Below are 15,135 nucleotides of genomic sequence, written 5' to 3'. Positions count from 1 at the left end.
GGGTATAGTTTAGGTTTGATTGCAGGAACCACCGGCTTTAACCGGCTGCACCGACGTGAAAAAACATTTCAGGGAGCAGGTGGCAGGAAACGGATCCAGATACCCAAGTAAATAAGGTATAAAAATACTGCAGTGACCTCAGAGATCAGAATTAAACAAATATCAAAGCGTCGATCTGCCCTGAGTTTGAAGATCATCAAATCAGAGTTTACAGGCTTTTTTCAATCAGAAGCCATGAAGCTGGACAGCCCCATTAATCCCCCTTCAAAGCCCTGCATCTTACAGGTACTGCATAGAGAAATAAAGTACAGGTAGTCCTCGCTATCCAACGTTTCACTTTACAACAAATGGCATATCCAGCGCTTTACAATGCAACCCTGAGAGACGTTTTTCGACGCCGGAATGCGTTATCCAACGATCACCGCCACTGATTAACACGGGACTCACTTTACAACGGTTTCACTATCCAACGCTACTTCCAGAACAGATTCTGTTGGAGAACCGAGGACTGCCTGTACACACACACGCGCTACTGGGGGTTGTAAGTTTAAACAAAGCAGCAATGCTGTGGGGTTGTAAATAAAACAGTAGATACTCTGAGGTTGTAAATAAGAAAGTAGTGGTGCTCTGTACCATTTGCAATATAACACTTCCACCTGTGACCATGTGGTAACTTGCAGTGCTAACACTCAATTGACAAAGGCAAATAAGAGCCTGACACGGCTGTTTTCTCCCCGTCTTGTTAAGGTTGTCCTGCTCTCAACTAGATATTAAGAACGGACACATTTTTCTAAAGCAGGGGTGCGCAAATTTTTGGAGCTGTGCCCCCCCTGTGTGACAGCCCCAGCGCTCGTGCACCCCCTTCTCTGTGACCTGGCGTCAAATGATGCCGCGGGTCATGTGACGTCATTTGACATGCGCTACCATGGTAATGCGTATATGACGCCGCGTTACCATGGCGACTACAGAACCCCGGTAAGTTCAGGTTGCAGAGGCCTCGTGCGGACCCCCAGCATTTAACTTAAATGCCTCGGGGTAGAACGCGGGGCTCCTACAACCGCCGCGCCCCCCCCCAACAAAAGCCCTCCTGTTTGCGCACCCCTGTTCTAAAGAATGGAAATCCTTACAGTGCTGAATTAGATGGCTCCTTCTACTTAATGGACGCTGTGAAAGACAAATTATTTATTGTGGAAGGACCCCATGAAAGTATAAGGGGACCAGGGCCGCCGACAGGGGGGTGTTAAAAAGGGGTATTTAAACTTATATATGTGTATTTAACGCATACTTAACACATTACCTGCTAGGCCTCTGACTGAACCTGGGCACCCCTGTCCTATTCTATGACAAAATACATACAGTAGGTGGGCTGCCCTTTAATGCTTCTCATTAAACATTTACTTTGTGCTCTTTTCACAAGCTGGGAAGTCACGTGTTTGATAACAAATTGCTTGCCCAGTGTCAGTGTGCAACATTTGGATTTGTCAAGGTCTAGGTTTTCCTGTAAACTTCAGTCACGTCCCTTCCCAAGTCCAGCACACAAACAGACGGAACTGCTTCCCCTGTTACAAAGTATCAGCTTTAGTGAATCTGTTCCTGAGTTTTTGCTGGGTTCATACAGCCCTATTATTATTTACTACTCACCTGAAAGGGAATTAGAGTCAGTCAGTGTTACACATTGATAATAAGCCAATGAGCTCTAGTAGAAGTGACACCTACGTGGCTATTTTTTAACTAAGGGGTTGTGAAAGCAGCTCTCTGTATCCATGTGTTTCTATGAATACAATAATATCCTCTGGATGGGATTTCTAAGTCTTGGATAGCTGGCTCCTGCACGTCTCACATACTATTATAGTCTACATATGATCCCTTTCAATCAGTCACACGTCCTCATAGACTTTAATGGTGGCCCTCCAAGTGCCCCCTTCACTGTCTATTTCCCCTGCAAGTGCTTCCCGTCTCTCTCCCGTTTTCTCTCTATCTGACCCTTTCATTCTCTTCCTCTTCTCTCTCTTTCACTCTTTCTTCCCTTTTCTCCGCTCTCCCTCTATATGACCCTTTCTTTCTCTCCCTCTCTCCCTTTCTATCCCTCACGTGATCATTCACAGTCTCGCGAGATCTCGGCTCTGCTGTGGACACCGGCTCCGTGATAGAATTCGACTGTCAATCTCTCTCTGCAGTCACACGCCCTACGCGTTTCTCCATTATGGCTTCCTAAGGGGAAGCGGGTGAAGTCCGACGTTGGCATCGGGGCAGCACTGAGTGTGAGAGACTCAGCTGCTAAACTCTCAAACTGCACATTTTTTACTTCTAAAGTGTGAGTGCAATACCTGTGAAGGTATTTCTATTTTATTTCTATTAAAAACGATTTTACACTATATTGTTTTCTCCTACCTTATCCCTTACATGGGATCCGTCCTTGAGACGGAAGCTGTGTATCTGGGTTAACCAATACAACTCTGGGGTCCTGTTGCTGGAGAGTGTGGGGGAGTTGCCATTTTAAAGAATACTCCAAGCATATATATATATGTGTGTATATATATATATATATATATATATATATATATATATATATATATATATATATATGTACAAACGTGTGTTATTCTGTTATTCAGTCCTACTGTACTGTTGTGAGAAATAAAACCTGTGTAAAATTCTCTCCTAATTTGTTTCACTTCGCAATTGAATTATTATCTTGTTTCGAAGGCTAATCCTGTCTTGGTGATGGGGGTCGGTTGCGGGATGGTAGTTAATATTGCGCATTTGTCATGTAACGTTAATGTTTACACCCTCTTAACACCTGTACCATCGAGTCGGGGATACAGTGCATAAAAGGTCCCTTGCCGCACTGAGGCACAACCAGACGGTCCTCTGAAAACTGAAGCAAAACAACACTTCCCATGTCCCACCGACGACCCCCTCCGATCACCCAGCCTCTTAGAGATTCCACCCCCACACCTTTTGTGAGCCCGAGTTCCGTAGGTTGCATACTGGAATCTTTAAGTGACTACGGAAGAATTTGCAACACAACACAGCAATACAGGGAAAGAATTGAGGCACAGTTGGGTCAACTTTTAGAGAGAATGGAGGTGAAGGAGAGGGGCATTGGCAACATTAACAATGACATTGCTGGGCTCTATTATTTTGTTTCTGTCCCTCCCCCTGTATGTCCGACGCAGGAGCAGGAGGGTGACCTGGAGGAACGCCATCCACCACCTGCACCTTCTTCTTCACCGGAATTGGCCTGCACGCCGCCAAGACAACGCACACCACATGAGGAAAGCATCCTACCAGACACTCTACCCACACCCACTGACAGACGCACACCTCTTCCACAAACACCCGCTGCACCCAGAGGTGTACTAGTGCAAATGCGAAGCCCCACAGACCATCTATCCTCGCCCAGTGAACTAAGCACACCTGCTGCACGACCCACAGCACACAGGAGATTACAACTTCAAATGCAACTAGATCCAGATTCTCAGTGTAATAGGCTCCTTAGAAAAAGAGTAAATTCTCCTTAAATTCAGTATTTGAATTATTTGTATTTAGTAGAAAAAAAAATGTTTTACATTTCTCCAGGAACTCTGGATTCAAGCTATCATGATAATATTATGAGATATTCAATCTTTTAATCAATCTGGTGCTTCAAGGGTTAATGCAGCTACAGTTTGATTTTAAGAACACAAAATATTGGGTTTACGACAGGTCAAGATTCTTCCTGGGTCTGTCCAGAGCTCCAAAGAGGACTTAATTGGTGGGTTATCAATTATGGGCCACTAAAAGATTTGTTGTATGGAGCTGATAGTCTCGAGATAAGGGCAGTTGTTTTGCCATAGATGGGAATAACATATGGCACTTTTGACAACTTTATAAACAGGATCCTTTTAGAGTGACTTTCAAAGGCATTCTCTGGAGGGTTCTGTAAGGTTAAGGGGGCGTAGCCAAGAAAGTATTCAACCCAAGATTGACTTTATTAAAAATGAGAATATCATGTGACGTCCTCTACTCTGCATAACAACAGGTACATATTTGTAATCGTGGCAAAAAGACAGCTCAACCCGTATCACACACTACATAGGTAAAAGGTGTCAAGGACAAATCCATGTTGCTCAAATTTAGGAGCAAAAGTGTCATAATTAGTCTCACTATGTCCGTCATAATCGCCTGATCGTGTGTCTAGGTATTAGTGAAAGGAAGTTATGAGCGTGTTTATATATTGAGGCAAAAAATTAAAATTATTTTTTTAGGAGGTTTTTTTTCCCTCTGTTGTAAAACCGTCAAATGTAACAGCTGATTTACGACAGGGGTGGGCTTAATGGGGAAATAATGGTATAAAGGTCTTGCCCTGGAGATCTGAAATCAGAATTCAACGGAGGTGCGTTTTGGAGCAAAAACGTGTGAACGCTCATATTTCTACGCCAGTGACCTCTCTGAGAAAAACCTATGGCCTATGGTAATGTACTGTATAGGGATTTCTGTTTTATCCTGTTATTTTAAGAAACTGTTTTGCATTTACTGTAATTGTATGTTCCTGTAATTTCTGTAATCTAAAGCACTGTATTTGTGTATATATATCTATATTTATATAGATATATATATATAGATATATATATATATAGATATATATATATTAAACAATTCTTTAATATGTAATGCTTTGGGGATTTGTTTTGGGGCTCTGAATGAACTGTTGAATGCTCTGGAGAGAGTATTTACATTTTCGGATATAGTTTGCTATAACAGATTTTTGTGGGTTTTGTGCATAGTATTTTTGTATAATACAACCCTGGCAGTTATATATTAATTATACATATTTTCTCAGGTGGTGGAAGCGTATAGATATGATTGCAATTGCATAAGGGGTTAATATTAACTCAATGAAACTTGCTTGGGAGAAAGGGAAGTTGGCTAGAGTAGCCGTGTGTATTAACCCCCATTGCATATCTAAGTCATGTGCTCACTTGTGTGCTGTTCGTGACAGATGGTATATTGGGATGGCATGAGGGGAGATGTTTATTTGAGGGACCTTTGTGAAAGTGAAAAGTGGGCCAGCTAGAGACCTGTGTATTAACCCTTGTCCCGTATGCAGGTCGCATGCTCACAGGTGTGCCGTATGTGACGAGCAAATCAACTACTCGTGTTTAACTGACGATGACTTCATAATTATTTTACAAACTATAAAACACGCTCGATCACATGGAAACAATTAAAGTAAAGTGAATAACTGTGTCTATAGAATTTTGGAAGAGGTAGTTCCATTTCACTGGTGGTAAAACACGAAGTGGTTCTTCAGGGTTGGACACAGATATCTTTCAATTTGTTTATTGCCGAAAATAATTGGTCCGGAGGCTTGTTCTGGTATTAGACATCTGCTGCTTTCCTCAAAATATCTGCTATGATCTACAAAACACAAGAGTGTTGAAATTACCTATCGGAGCAAGTTGTACCCTCCCTTTAAAAGGTGCCGGCCAAACAGCCTTGTAAAAAAACAAATGTTAACTTTCATTAGCTTCCTTACTCTGTGATAAAAGCAAATATTTGGCTGGTTTTGTCTTCCTGGAAACAAATGACACCCTTACCCCACCCTCTCCTTACCAGAGAACCAATAAATATAAGGAGCAAGGGGGAGGGGGGGGGATGATTTAAATATACTTACAGGTGTCAGATTTAGGATAAGACAGTACATTAAGATGATCAGTACTGAGGGGCTTGCTGGAGAGATTTATTATCTGGGTCGTCTCTGTGTTGTTTTTCGAGACGCTCTCTTTTTTCCCCTGATCTTGATATGCCCACCTGTCTGTCTCTTAGAAAGCCCACCCTAGTTCCACCCCATTGTCTTCCTCTTGGGAGGGTAGTGACATATGGATCTGTTTGATCTATAAAAAGAAGGAGGGAAAAGATGTGTGGGGGAAGGGAGAGGGATCGATAGTTGGGGTAGGTTTTCTCTGATCTATCCTCCTGCTGGGAACACTGCTACACTTTCCTGTTTGTGATCATTTGTTGCAAATGCTATTCCACTGTTTGGGAGAGGGCAGGGCTCAAAAAGGAGTGTGCCAGAACTCGCTAAATAGCAACCAAAAGGATTCTCAGTACAGTGGGTCCTCGATATCCAACGTCCCGGTTTCTGACGCCACGTAATGCAGTCCGCCAGACGCATTATCTGACGCTGGACCCGCTTATCCGACAGTCAAAGGTCACCGATTAACATGGGACCCGCAACCCGATGGTCCGTTAAGGCATTGAGTTGGAAACCAAAAAAAATGCGGTAAGTATCATCTAGCACTACAGAACGGATTCGTTTTTATTAAATAAAACAAAACATAAGCATTTGAATGGTTTGCTCCATGTCATAATCATTAGTTCACTTGTGTCCGAAGGACATGCATCCCGATCTAAGGGTTTGACCTCTACCTCACAGGTTACCATCGAGATGTGTGTGTGTGTTCTTTATCACTTTATTTAAATATTATTTTCATATGGGAGTATTTTTATTCAAGTTTTTGTTTTGAAGTACTTTTTAGATGTATTTTTAAACACAAGGAAAATAAAGCAAGTCATAAATGTTTGTTTATATTTCAAATTTTATATTGTTGTATTTGATTATTTTTTTACATAATTCTATGATGTGTGTGTGTGTGTTTCTGTGTGTGCGCGCTAGTCTACATTAAAAAGGTATTTTTTTTGTTTTTTATTTAAATTTTTACACACAGTAGATACTAAAATAAGTGTTTGGGATGAGGAAAGGTGTACAGGGATAAACCAAATAAGTAAACATGGGAAGGATGTTGATCCAGGGAGTAATCTGATTGCCAATTCTTGCAGTCAGGAAGGAATTTATTTTTCCCTTTATGAGATATTATTGGAAGATATGGGGGGGGGGGGGGGGGAGGGGGTTGCGGAATGTTTGCCTTCCTCTGGATCAATATACTGTGAGGATGGATATAGGATAAAAGTATCTGTAATCTAAATTTGGCATACAGTAGGTTGAACTTGATGGACATGTCTTTTCTCAACCTCATCTACTATGTTGCTATGTAAATGCATGTGACGTTTTGCAGAACTTTATAAAAAGAAAATTAAAGATAAAACAATAAATGGTTACACATATTGCTGTTTATTTTGAAGAATCACATAGCAAAGATCCCAGTGCAGATGACAGTTGAAGACATTTCAAAGACCTCTATGCTCCCTTTCAATACAGGATTTGTTATTACATGCAACAAGTACTATAAAAATTGTTAGGCCGCGGTCCCAGTCTGCACTGTAGCACACGCACACGGCGGTGTTTTGCAGGAGATTGTGACGGGGGGGGGGCGCGTGGTGGGTATTTTGTAGGGGTGTGGCCATGACCTCAAGTGGCTGGTTCACCATCATTGGTTGATCCACCGGGGGGCGTGGCCACCCCTCTGTCGCAAGTTGTAAATACAATTTGGTTGTCTTTTGAAAAACTGGTCGTAGAGCGCGGCTGCCAAATGCGCGCGAAGGTACATACAGCGTGCGCTGTAGAACGTACTGGGGACCTAGCCTTACCCCTGCTTCGCACGCCCCTGGCAGCAAAGGCTTTAGCTGCCTTGCTATTAAAACGGGACATATCCTTTTGCCCGTTGTTGTTTTAATAAATGCAGCCATTTATTGCCTTTACGGCAATGTAATTATCTACGCTGCCGATCGATCGGCGTAGAACCTGCTTCCCAGGGCACGCAATATGGCCATCTATTTCAGAAGTGCATCCTAAATGGTTACTAAAGCAACTGGAAAAAGCCTAATACATCAAAAATCATAACAAAGTGCATAAAGAGTGGGGTGGGGGAGGGCGCGAGGAGGCAGTATTATATAAAAACTGATTAAAAACACAGTTTTCAATTAAATGCTGCTTTAAGTGGGTAAAATACAGTTAAAATTCCAGCTCTGTTTAAGAAAAATGTGGCGCAAATATTCATTTCTACGTTTTGATAATTATATCCATCTTGTGTATTTCAATTAGAGATTGAAATTTTTACAAGTTTTGTAGGAAAAGTGGTGTGGATATTAATGGAAGAGTTTGGGTTTTCATACTACCTCACAAGAGGAAGTTGGCACCTTAAGGAGGATCATTGTAAGATAAGAACTGTTGCTGTGCAGAAGAAACCTCAGAAGTGAAAGGCTCAACGCAGTATAGGTTTTTAACGTGTTTGTGCGCGTTACAGCTTCAAGATACAAAAGCATTTTGCGGTTTTAACATTCTCCTGGTTTGAATGAAAAGAAGATTGCACAGTGCACTTGTCAAAGAAAACATCTGTATTACTGCCGTTATTAACACTGCAGATACATCACATGCCTGTGAAACAAGTTACACGGATAACACCACTAATGAGAAAGCAATTCAACATTCATTATTTTCCTGATTTTATTGCAGTGATAAAGTGGTTCATTGTTAATTCATGCACGGATGGAGAGGTGATAATGTTGGTTTAGCAGTATGATGTCAAGTAACATTAGAGAAACAGCTCTCTCAGCCTCTAGTTCCTAATATACAGACATCAGGGACACAGGCATGATACCATCAGCCACTTCCTCTACAAAGACCACAGGGACATATACTACCTCTCACTCGCTCCTAATACACAGATATCACTCACCCCCCACCTAATACACACACACACACACACACACACACACACACACACACACACATCAAGGACACATACCTCTCACCCTCTCCTAATACATAGGCAAATAAAACACTAAAATATGTGCGTGATTCTGTTTGTCAAACAAATCTAAAAACACAATAATTAAAGATTACAAAATGATTACAGAAATCATATGGCTACTCAATACGGTTACAGATTATACAGAGACTAAAGTTGCAAACGGATAAGGTGCATTAATCCTCAAACTAGGTTTCTTATTAATACATCTAAAAAAATACATTAAGAAACCTAAAAAATAAATTCCAAACTGGTTCATCAGGAGTTCAGCAGTTCATTGATTGGCATTCAGATATCAGAAATACAAATACCACATTCCATTTATATGTGACCCAGTCCCGAACAGACCCTTTTACTCCTATAACCATTAGAAGGTAGCTATGCCCGACTCTGTATTTATGCTCAGTAATGTTGGAGTGCAGGAGTGGCCAACGCCAGTCCTCAAGGGCCACCAACAGGTCAGGTTTTAAGGATATCCCTGCTTCAGTACAGGTGGCTCAAATCAGTGGCTCTCGTTGATAGTGCCTCAAATGTTGCACCTGTTCTCAAATTAACCCCTTTTCTGCTAAAGCAACACTTCATTTTTCAAGGTTCTGCTCCATTTTTGAAAGGGGAAATGCTGGCGTGAATCTGGAGTCATATTTGAACTGAAACATAATGTTGTCGCCGAAAGGGGGGAGAGTCGAGACATTTGACCCAGCAATCTAGCCAACGACCGCAGAAGTCAGGGCCCCCTTCCTCCTCTGGGCTCCTTTACAACAACTTGCAGGCTGGGGGCGGAACTCAGGCAGAGAGAGCAGGCAGCAGAGGCTGGGGGAGGAACTGAGGCAGAGAGAGCAGGCAGCATAGGCTGGGGGAGGAACTGAGGCAGAGAGAGCAGGCAGCATAGGCTGGGGGAGGAACTGAGGCAGAGAGAGCAGGCAGCAGAGGCTGGGGGAGGAACTGAGGCAGAGAGAGCAGGCAGCATAGGCTGGGGGAGGAACTGAGGCAGAGAGAGCAGGCAGCATAGGCTGGGGGCAGAACTCAGGCAGAGAGAGCAGGCAGCATAGGCTGGGGGAGGAACTGAGGCAGAGAGAGCAGGCAGCATAGGCTGGGGGCGGAACTCAGGCAGAGAGAGCAGGCAGCAGAGGCTGGGGGAGGAACTGAGGCAGAGAGAGCAGGCAGCATAGGCTGGGGGAGGAACTGAGGCAGAGAGAGCAGGCAGCAGAGGCTGGGGGCAGAACTGAGGCAGAGAGAGCAGGCAGCAGAGGCTGGGGGCAGAACTGAGGCAGAGAGCAGGCAGCAGAGGCTGGGGGCGGAACTCAGGCAGAGAGAGCAGGCAGCAGAGGCTGGGGGCAGAACAGAGGCAGAAGAGGCTGGGGGCGGAACTGAGGCAGAGAGAGCAGGCAGCAGAGGCTGGGGGCGGAACTCAGGCAGAAAGAGCAGGCAGCAGGGGGTGGAACTGAGGCAGAGAGCAGGCAGCAGAGGCTGGGGGAGGAACTGAGGCAGAGAGAGCAGGCAGCAGAGGCTGGGGGCGGAACTGAGGCAGAGAGAGCAGGCAGCCGAGGCTGGGGGAGGAACTGAGGCAGAGAGAGCAGGCAGCAGAGGCTGGGGGAGGAACTGAGGCAGAGAGCAGGCAGCAGAGGCTGGGGGCGGAACTGAGGCAGAGAAAGCAGGCAGCAGAGGCTGGGGGAGGAACTGAGGCAGAGAGCAGGCAGCAGAGGCTGGGGGCAGAACTGAGGCAGAGAGCAGGCAGCAGAGGCTGGGGGCGGAACTGAGGCAGAGAAAGCAGGCAGCAGAGGCTGGGGGCGGAACTGAGGCAGAGAAAGCAGGCAGCAGAGTCTGGGGGCGGAACTCAGGCAGAGAGAGCAGGCAGCAGAGGCTGGGGGAGGAACTGAGGCAGAGAGAGCAGGCAGCCGAGGCTGGGGCAGGAACTGAGGCAGAGAGAGCAGGCAGCAGAGGCTGGGGGAGGAACTGAGGCAGAGAGAGCAGGCAGCAGAGGCTGGGGGAGGAACTGAGGCAGAGAGAGCAGGCAGCAGAGGCTGGGGGAGGAACTGAGGCAGAGAGAGCAGGCAGCAGAGGCTGGGGGAGGAACTGAGGCAGAGAGAGCAGGCAGCAGAGGCTGGGGGAGGAACTGAGGCAGAGAGCAGGCAGCAGAGGCTGGGGGCGGAACTGAGGCAGAGAGAGCAGGCAGCAGAGGCTGGGGGAGGAACTGAGGCAGAGAGAGCAGGCAGCAGAGGCTGGGGGAGGAACTGAGGCAGAGAGCAGGCAGCAGAGGCTGGGGGAGGAACTGAGGCAGAGAGAGCAGACAGCAGAGGCTGGGGGAGGAATTGAGGCAGAGAGAGCAGGCAGCAGATGCTGGGGGCGGAACTGAGGCAGAGAGCTGCATTGCTCTGCCCGCCCCTGCGCTCTGTGACATCAGTGGGAGGAGTTACTATGTGCTGCTGTGGGAAGGTATGGTGTGTATATGTGTGTTAATTTCCTGTGTGTGTTTCAGTCTGTCAGTGTGTCAATATGCTGTGTGTGTGTAAATTTGTCAGTTACAGTTTGCTCTGTCTGTGTGTGATTCAGTGTCTCAGTGTGCTTTGTGTACCTCAGTGCAAGCAATTGAGGTAACACGTGAAACATTTTTTATTAGAGCATTGATAGCTGAGGGTGGGGGGAGATAAATACATGAGGAGGGAGGGGTGAATAGAGCAGAGTGAAGAGGTGTAAAAGTAGGGGGGGGGCGATGGAAACTCCTGATTCTACTGCATATATTCACTCATAATGGGGCCCTGAAGTTTTCTTTGCCCGGAGGCCTGTGCATGTCTAGCTACGCCACTGGCAGACACTAAAAGCAGCAGTGTGTGCTGATTGTCATATTTCTTTTAATAAGCTTCTCTAGTGATTACGGGGAAAGGGGTTTATTTTGAAAATCCGTTGCGTCTGTTCAGGAGATGCGGGCAGTTGCAATATTAGGTGTCCGGAAGGTTAAAATGAAGTTCTTCCCACAGCCCAGTGCAGTCTAAAGGTTACCACGCTATCCTCAGACGGTATAGACGAGGAGTGGCCACCTCTAGCCCTCAAGGGTCACCAACAGGTCAGGTTTTCAGGATATCCCTGCTTCAGCACAGGTGGCTCAGTCATGGGATTATCCAATTCCAGGACTGGAGTTGGCCACCCCTGGTTTAAAGACAATAATTTGTAACACTAAGAAATGTTTATTTAAAAAAAAAAAAAAGCAAGATACTAACACTATGAGTTAAACTCATATAGGCTTCTGCGGGCGGGCTGCGACTTTAACAATGTCAGTTCATCACTGCTACTAGTGACAAGGTAAAGTAAAAGAAATTCAGGTTTGGTAAAGGAGCGGTTCCTGCTGGCGCCCGACTAGTTTTTTTTTTAAACTATGTATAGGAAGCAGGAGGTCCCCGGAGTAGAAACGTGCTAATTTCAGCTCTACGGACCCCCTCATTCCCGAGATGCTTACCAGGGAAGGTGCCGCCGGTACTTCGTGGAAGTTTAAATCTCCCCCGAGTCACGCAGACCAATACAAAGCCTGCGCTGTGGCTTCCTATTGCCCCCACATGAGAATTAAACCTCCGTTGAATGGAATACAACTGGGGTCACCTCCACCTGGTAAGTATCTCCAAAAGCAGGAGAAATCAACATGATTCAAAGACCCCCCCCCCCCCCTGTGCAGAAGTATTTACTTAAGGGGAATTGTTCCTTTTTGACCAAAGAGGTTAGAGCAAAGTGGCCTGCACACTTAGTGCAGAGACAAGAGTTTACAAAACAAGCTTATCTTCTTCTATACCAGGGGGGGGGGAGATACATCTATATATGTTGAACCGGCCGTTCACATTGCTTTTGCCGACCCGGTCGGCCGCTTTGACAGATATGGGATGAGGCCCTAGTCATACGTTACTGGTCCCTTCCAGTAAGAGGTGACAAAAGACTGACAGAGCCACAGCTGTAAGTCTCCATCAGTCCCTTTATATTTATATCTTTTTCCTCTTATCAAGTCCCTGGAATTTGCATCGACATGAAACATTTAAAAACCGACGTCAGTGTGAAGCCCTGCACGGAATGGAGCAAAGTCCTTGAAATCCTGCCCGGCAGGAAGGGTGCAGGTGTTAACACCTTGCCATTATGGTAAAATTAGAGCGGTATCTACAAGGAAAACTAAAGGCAGAATGATATGGAGGAGATTGCTGACAGGATGGAGAAGAGGACGGTGAAACAGGGCGCTTTAAAAAAGGTGCATAACCACCACCCAGGAACTGCAGTCCAGCTGCAGAGTAACGTCCCGTACAGATTCAACTCACACTGGATTCCATAACTAATGCAGGACTGTTCTACATTTTCTTTCGTTTCTAAAAACAAAATTACACCAGGTAATCATTTGTATGACAAAAACAGCCAAATTATTAAAAAAATAAAAAATAAAAGGGGAGCAGTTGCCCACTTTAACCCTTTCACTGCCAGAGTGCCCAGCAATGCATCATTGGGGCAGCGAAGGCGTTGTCTGGCTACAGAAAGTTAATTCTCTGTGTGTGGTTTAACCACTTCAGTGCCATGTGGCTTTAAAGTCCACTGGCATTGAAGGAGTTAAAGAAGAGGTGGGGGCCTTCTACGCCCATCATACCCAGCTTATAGCTGTAAATTAACTGCATCTCTGGGCAGTCCGAATCTGACACAGATAACTGGCAGCCTCCCTTACATTGCAACCAGACTGAGGTTGTGTCTACCAAGTGGGATGAACGTTTAAGCCCCATTATAGCTGCAAAGGGATGGATGTCAGTTGCTGCAGACACCTCCTCTTGTAAAGGTGCTTACAGCAGATCATGTAAGGGAAACGTCGATGCGCGGATGGGTTGGGGGAAAATACTCGTCCGGATCTTTCTGCTGGCGATTACATGGCTGCAGATTGCGACAGGAACGCATCACAACCATTGGAGTCTTCCGGTTCCCTGGGGAGGAAGGAACATAGGAACATGATACTGGTTCCACATCACCTGGTATCCGGCTTCTAATAGTGGCAGCTTCAGAGTACAGAACAGGGAATCTATGGGGCAAGGTAACCCCATTGCTTGCTTCCCATCTCCAACATCGCTGACTCAAAAAAAAAATCAAGGTTAGATTTGTAGCCAGCTAGCCGTTATTAGACCCGTCTCCCACTGATAAGTCATTTAAACTCATTAAACTCTCATCATAGGCATGGTTAGCTCCAGTGAGCTGATGCTTACAAAAGTGAACCTCCAGTCTACTTTGTTTCCAACAACGGTCCTGCTCAAGGCTGCTTTGTCTAGGAAGGTTGGAAGCAATCTGACTAGACTAAAAAGCGTCTGTTCCAGTGTTTAATTATTAATATTATTATTATCGTTTAGTTGCAAAGTGCCTACATATTCCACAGCGGAATAGATTTCATGTTGCTGTAAGGCACATCAAAAAGATAGTGTATTGGTAATCCTATGAGTTAAGTAAATGTTATCTTAATTGAATTCATTACACACGTGCCCATTAACTTCTTCACTTGCCGCGATGCATGAAAAGCAACATGTTGTGGATCTCTGACTGCCAATGAGCTATGGCACTGCATGAGTTAGAGCATCGGTGTGATGGGGAAAGCAAGGGGGACTTTATAAAAAGTCGTTTGCCTATGAAACCGCACACCATATTTCATCTCTGACTTTGTTCCTAAATTCTTCAGGTTCTCTCGCACTTGGGACGTGAGCTATGATGAGTCTTAAAAAGCCTGACTATCAGAAATGCTAAACATTGGAAAAGGGAGAATCAATACAGAAAGTCTGGAAGATGCAGACCGGATTGTACTCACATGCAGGCATTCTCCACTGGAGACTGTTCGGGAAAGATGATCAAAAAAACGACCAGAGGTGGGAAGGTGTTAAAAATAGCAGAAAGCAAAAGAAAGGAGTAGAATAGGTCAGAGATGACATCTTTGGTTGTTGCGTTTTAGCTCTGTTTCTTGGCTGTGATGTACAGCAACAGAAGTGATACAAACTGAAGGATTTTAGCATCCGAAATGGAGAAAGGAAACTTTAATACACAGGAGAAAGAGTGAAAAGCAAACAACTGGCGGATGGGAAATTAGGTTGGATACAGCCGGGTAAGTGCACATTGCAGAATGTAAATGCAGACTATGACAAGAGTGAAAGTTATATCAACACGCACAATAGAGGCTGCGTGCCCCGTGCCGTGGACTGTGCTCATGCTTGAGTGGTGACGTCACCAACTCTACAAGCATGTGCGTTAGGGTGTGCGGCAACGTTCCCTGTAAGCGCGAGCGGGGGGGAGGGGGTGCGTGGCCAAAACACTGACTGGCGCTGATTGGCTGAGGAGGTCATGTGACCCCTCAGTGCACATCAAAGTCAATTAAATTGGTCTCGGCAAGCGCCCATCAGTGTACATGTACACTCACGAGCGCGTGCGCCACGTGAGCATGGCCGGACAATTTTTA

At 45.3% G+C, this 15,135-nt stretch overlaps 1 protein-coding gene across 1 annotated transcript in view; it reads right to left on the bottom strand.

Moving 5' to 3' along the window:
- Positions 1–7,096: 7,096 nt before the first annotated feature.
- Positions 7,097–15,135, bottom strand: part of PFKFB2 (6-phosphofructo-2-kinase/fructose-2,6-biphosphatase 2) — a 29,287-nt gene continuing 21,248 nt past the window's right edge. Inside the window, exons 16-17 of the mRNA XM_075615205.1 lie at positions 14,494–14,516; positions 7,097–13,627 (exon numbers count right to left, since the gene is read on the bottom strand). Coding sequence (XP_075471320.1) covers positions 13,570–13,627; positions 14,494–14,516 — 81 coding nt within the window. The 3' untranslated portion in view covers positions 7,097–13,569. The remainder of the gene's footprint in view (positions 13,628–14,493; positions 14,517–15,135) is intronic.

The sequence above is a fragment of the Ascaphus truei genome, chromosome 9 (assembly GCF_040206685.1).
Source record: "Ascaphus truei isolate aAscTru1 chromosome 9, aAscTru1.hap1, whole genome shotgun sequence".
In the NCBI taxonomy this organism is placed as follows: Eukaryota; Metazoa; Chordata; class Amphibia; order Anura; family Ascaphidae; genus Ascaphus; species Ascaphus truei.
The sequence above is the reverse complement of the archived record's forward strand: the minus strand, read 5'-3'. Positions and strand labels throughout refer to the sequence as shown.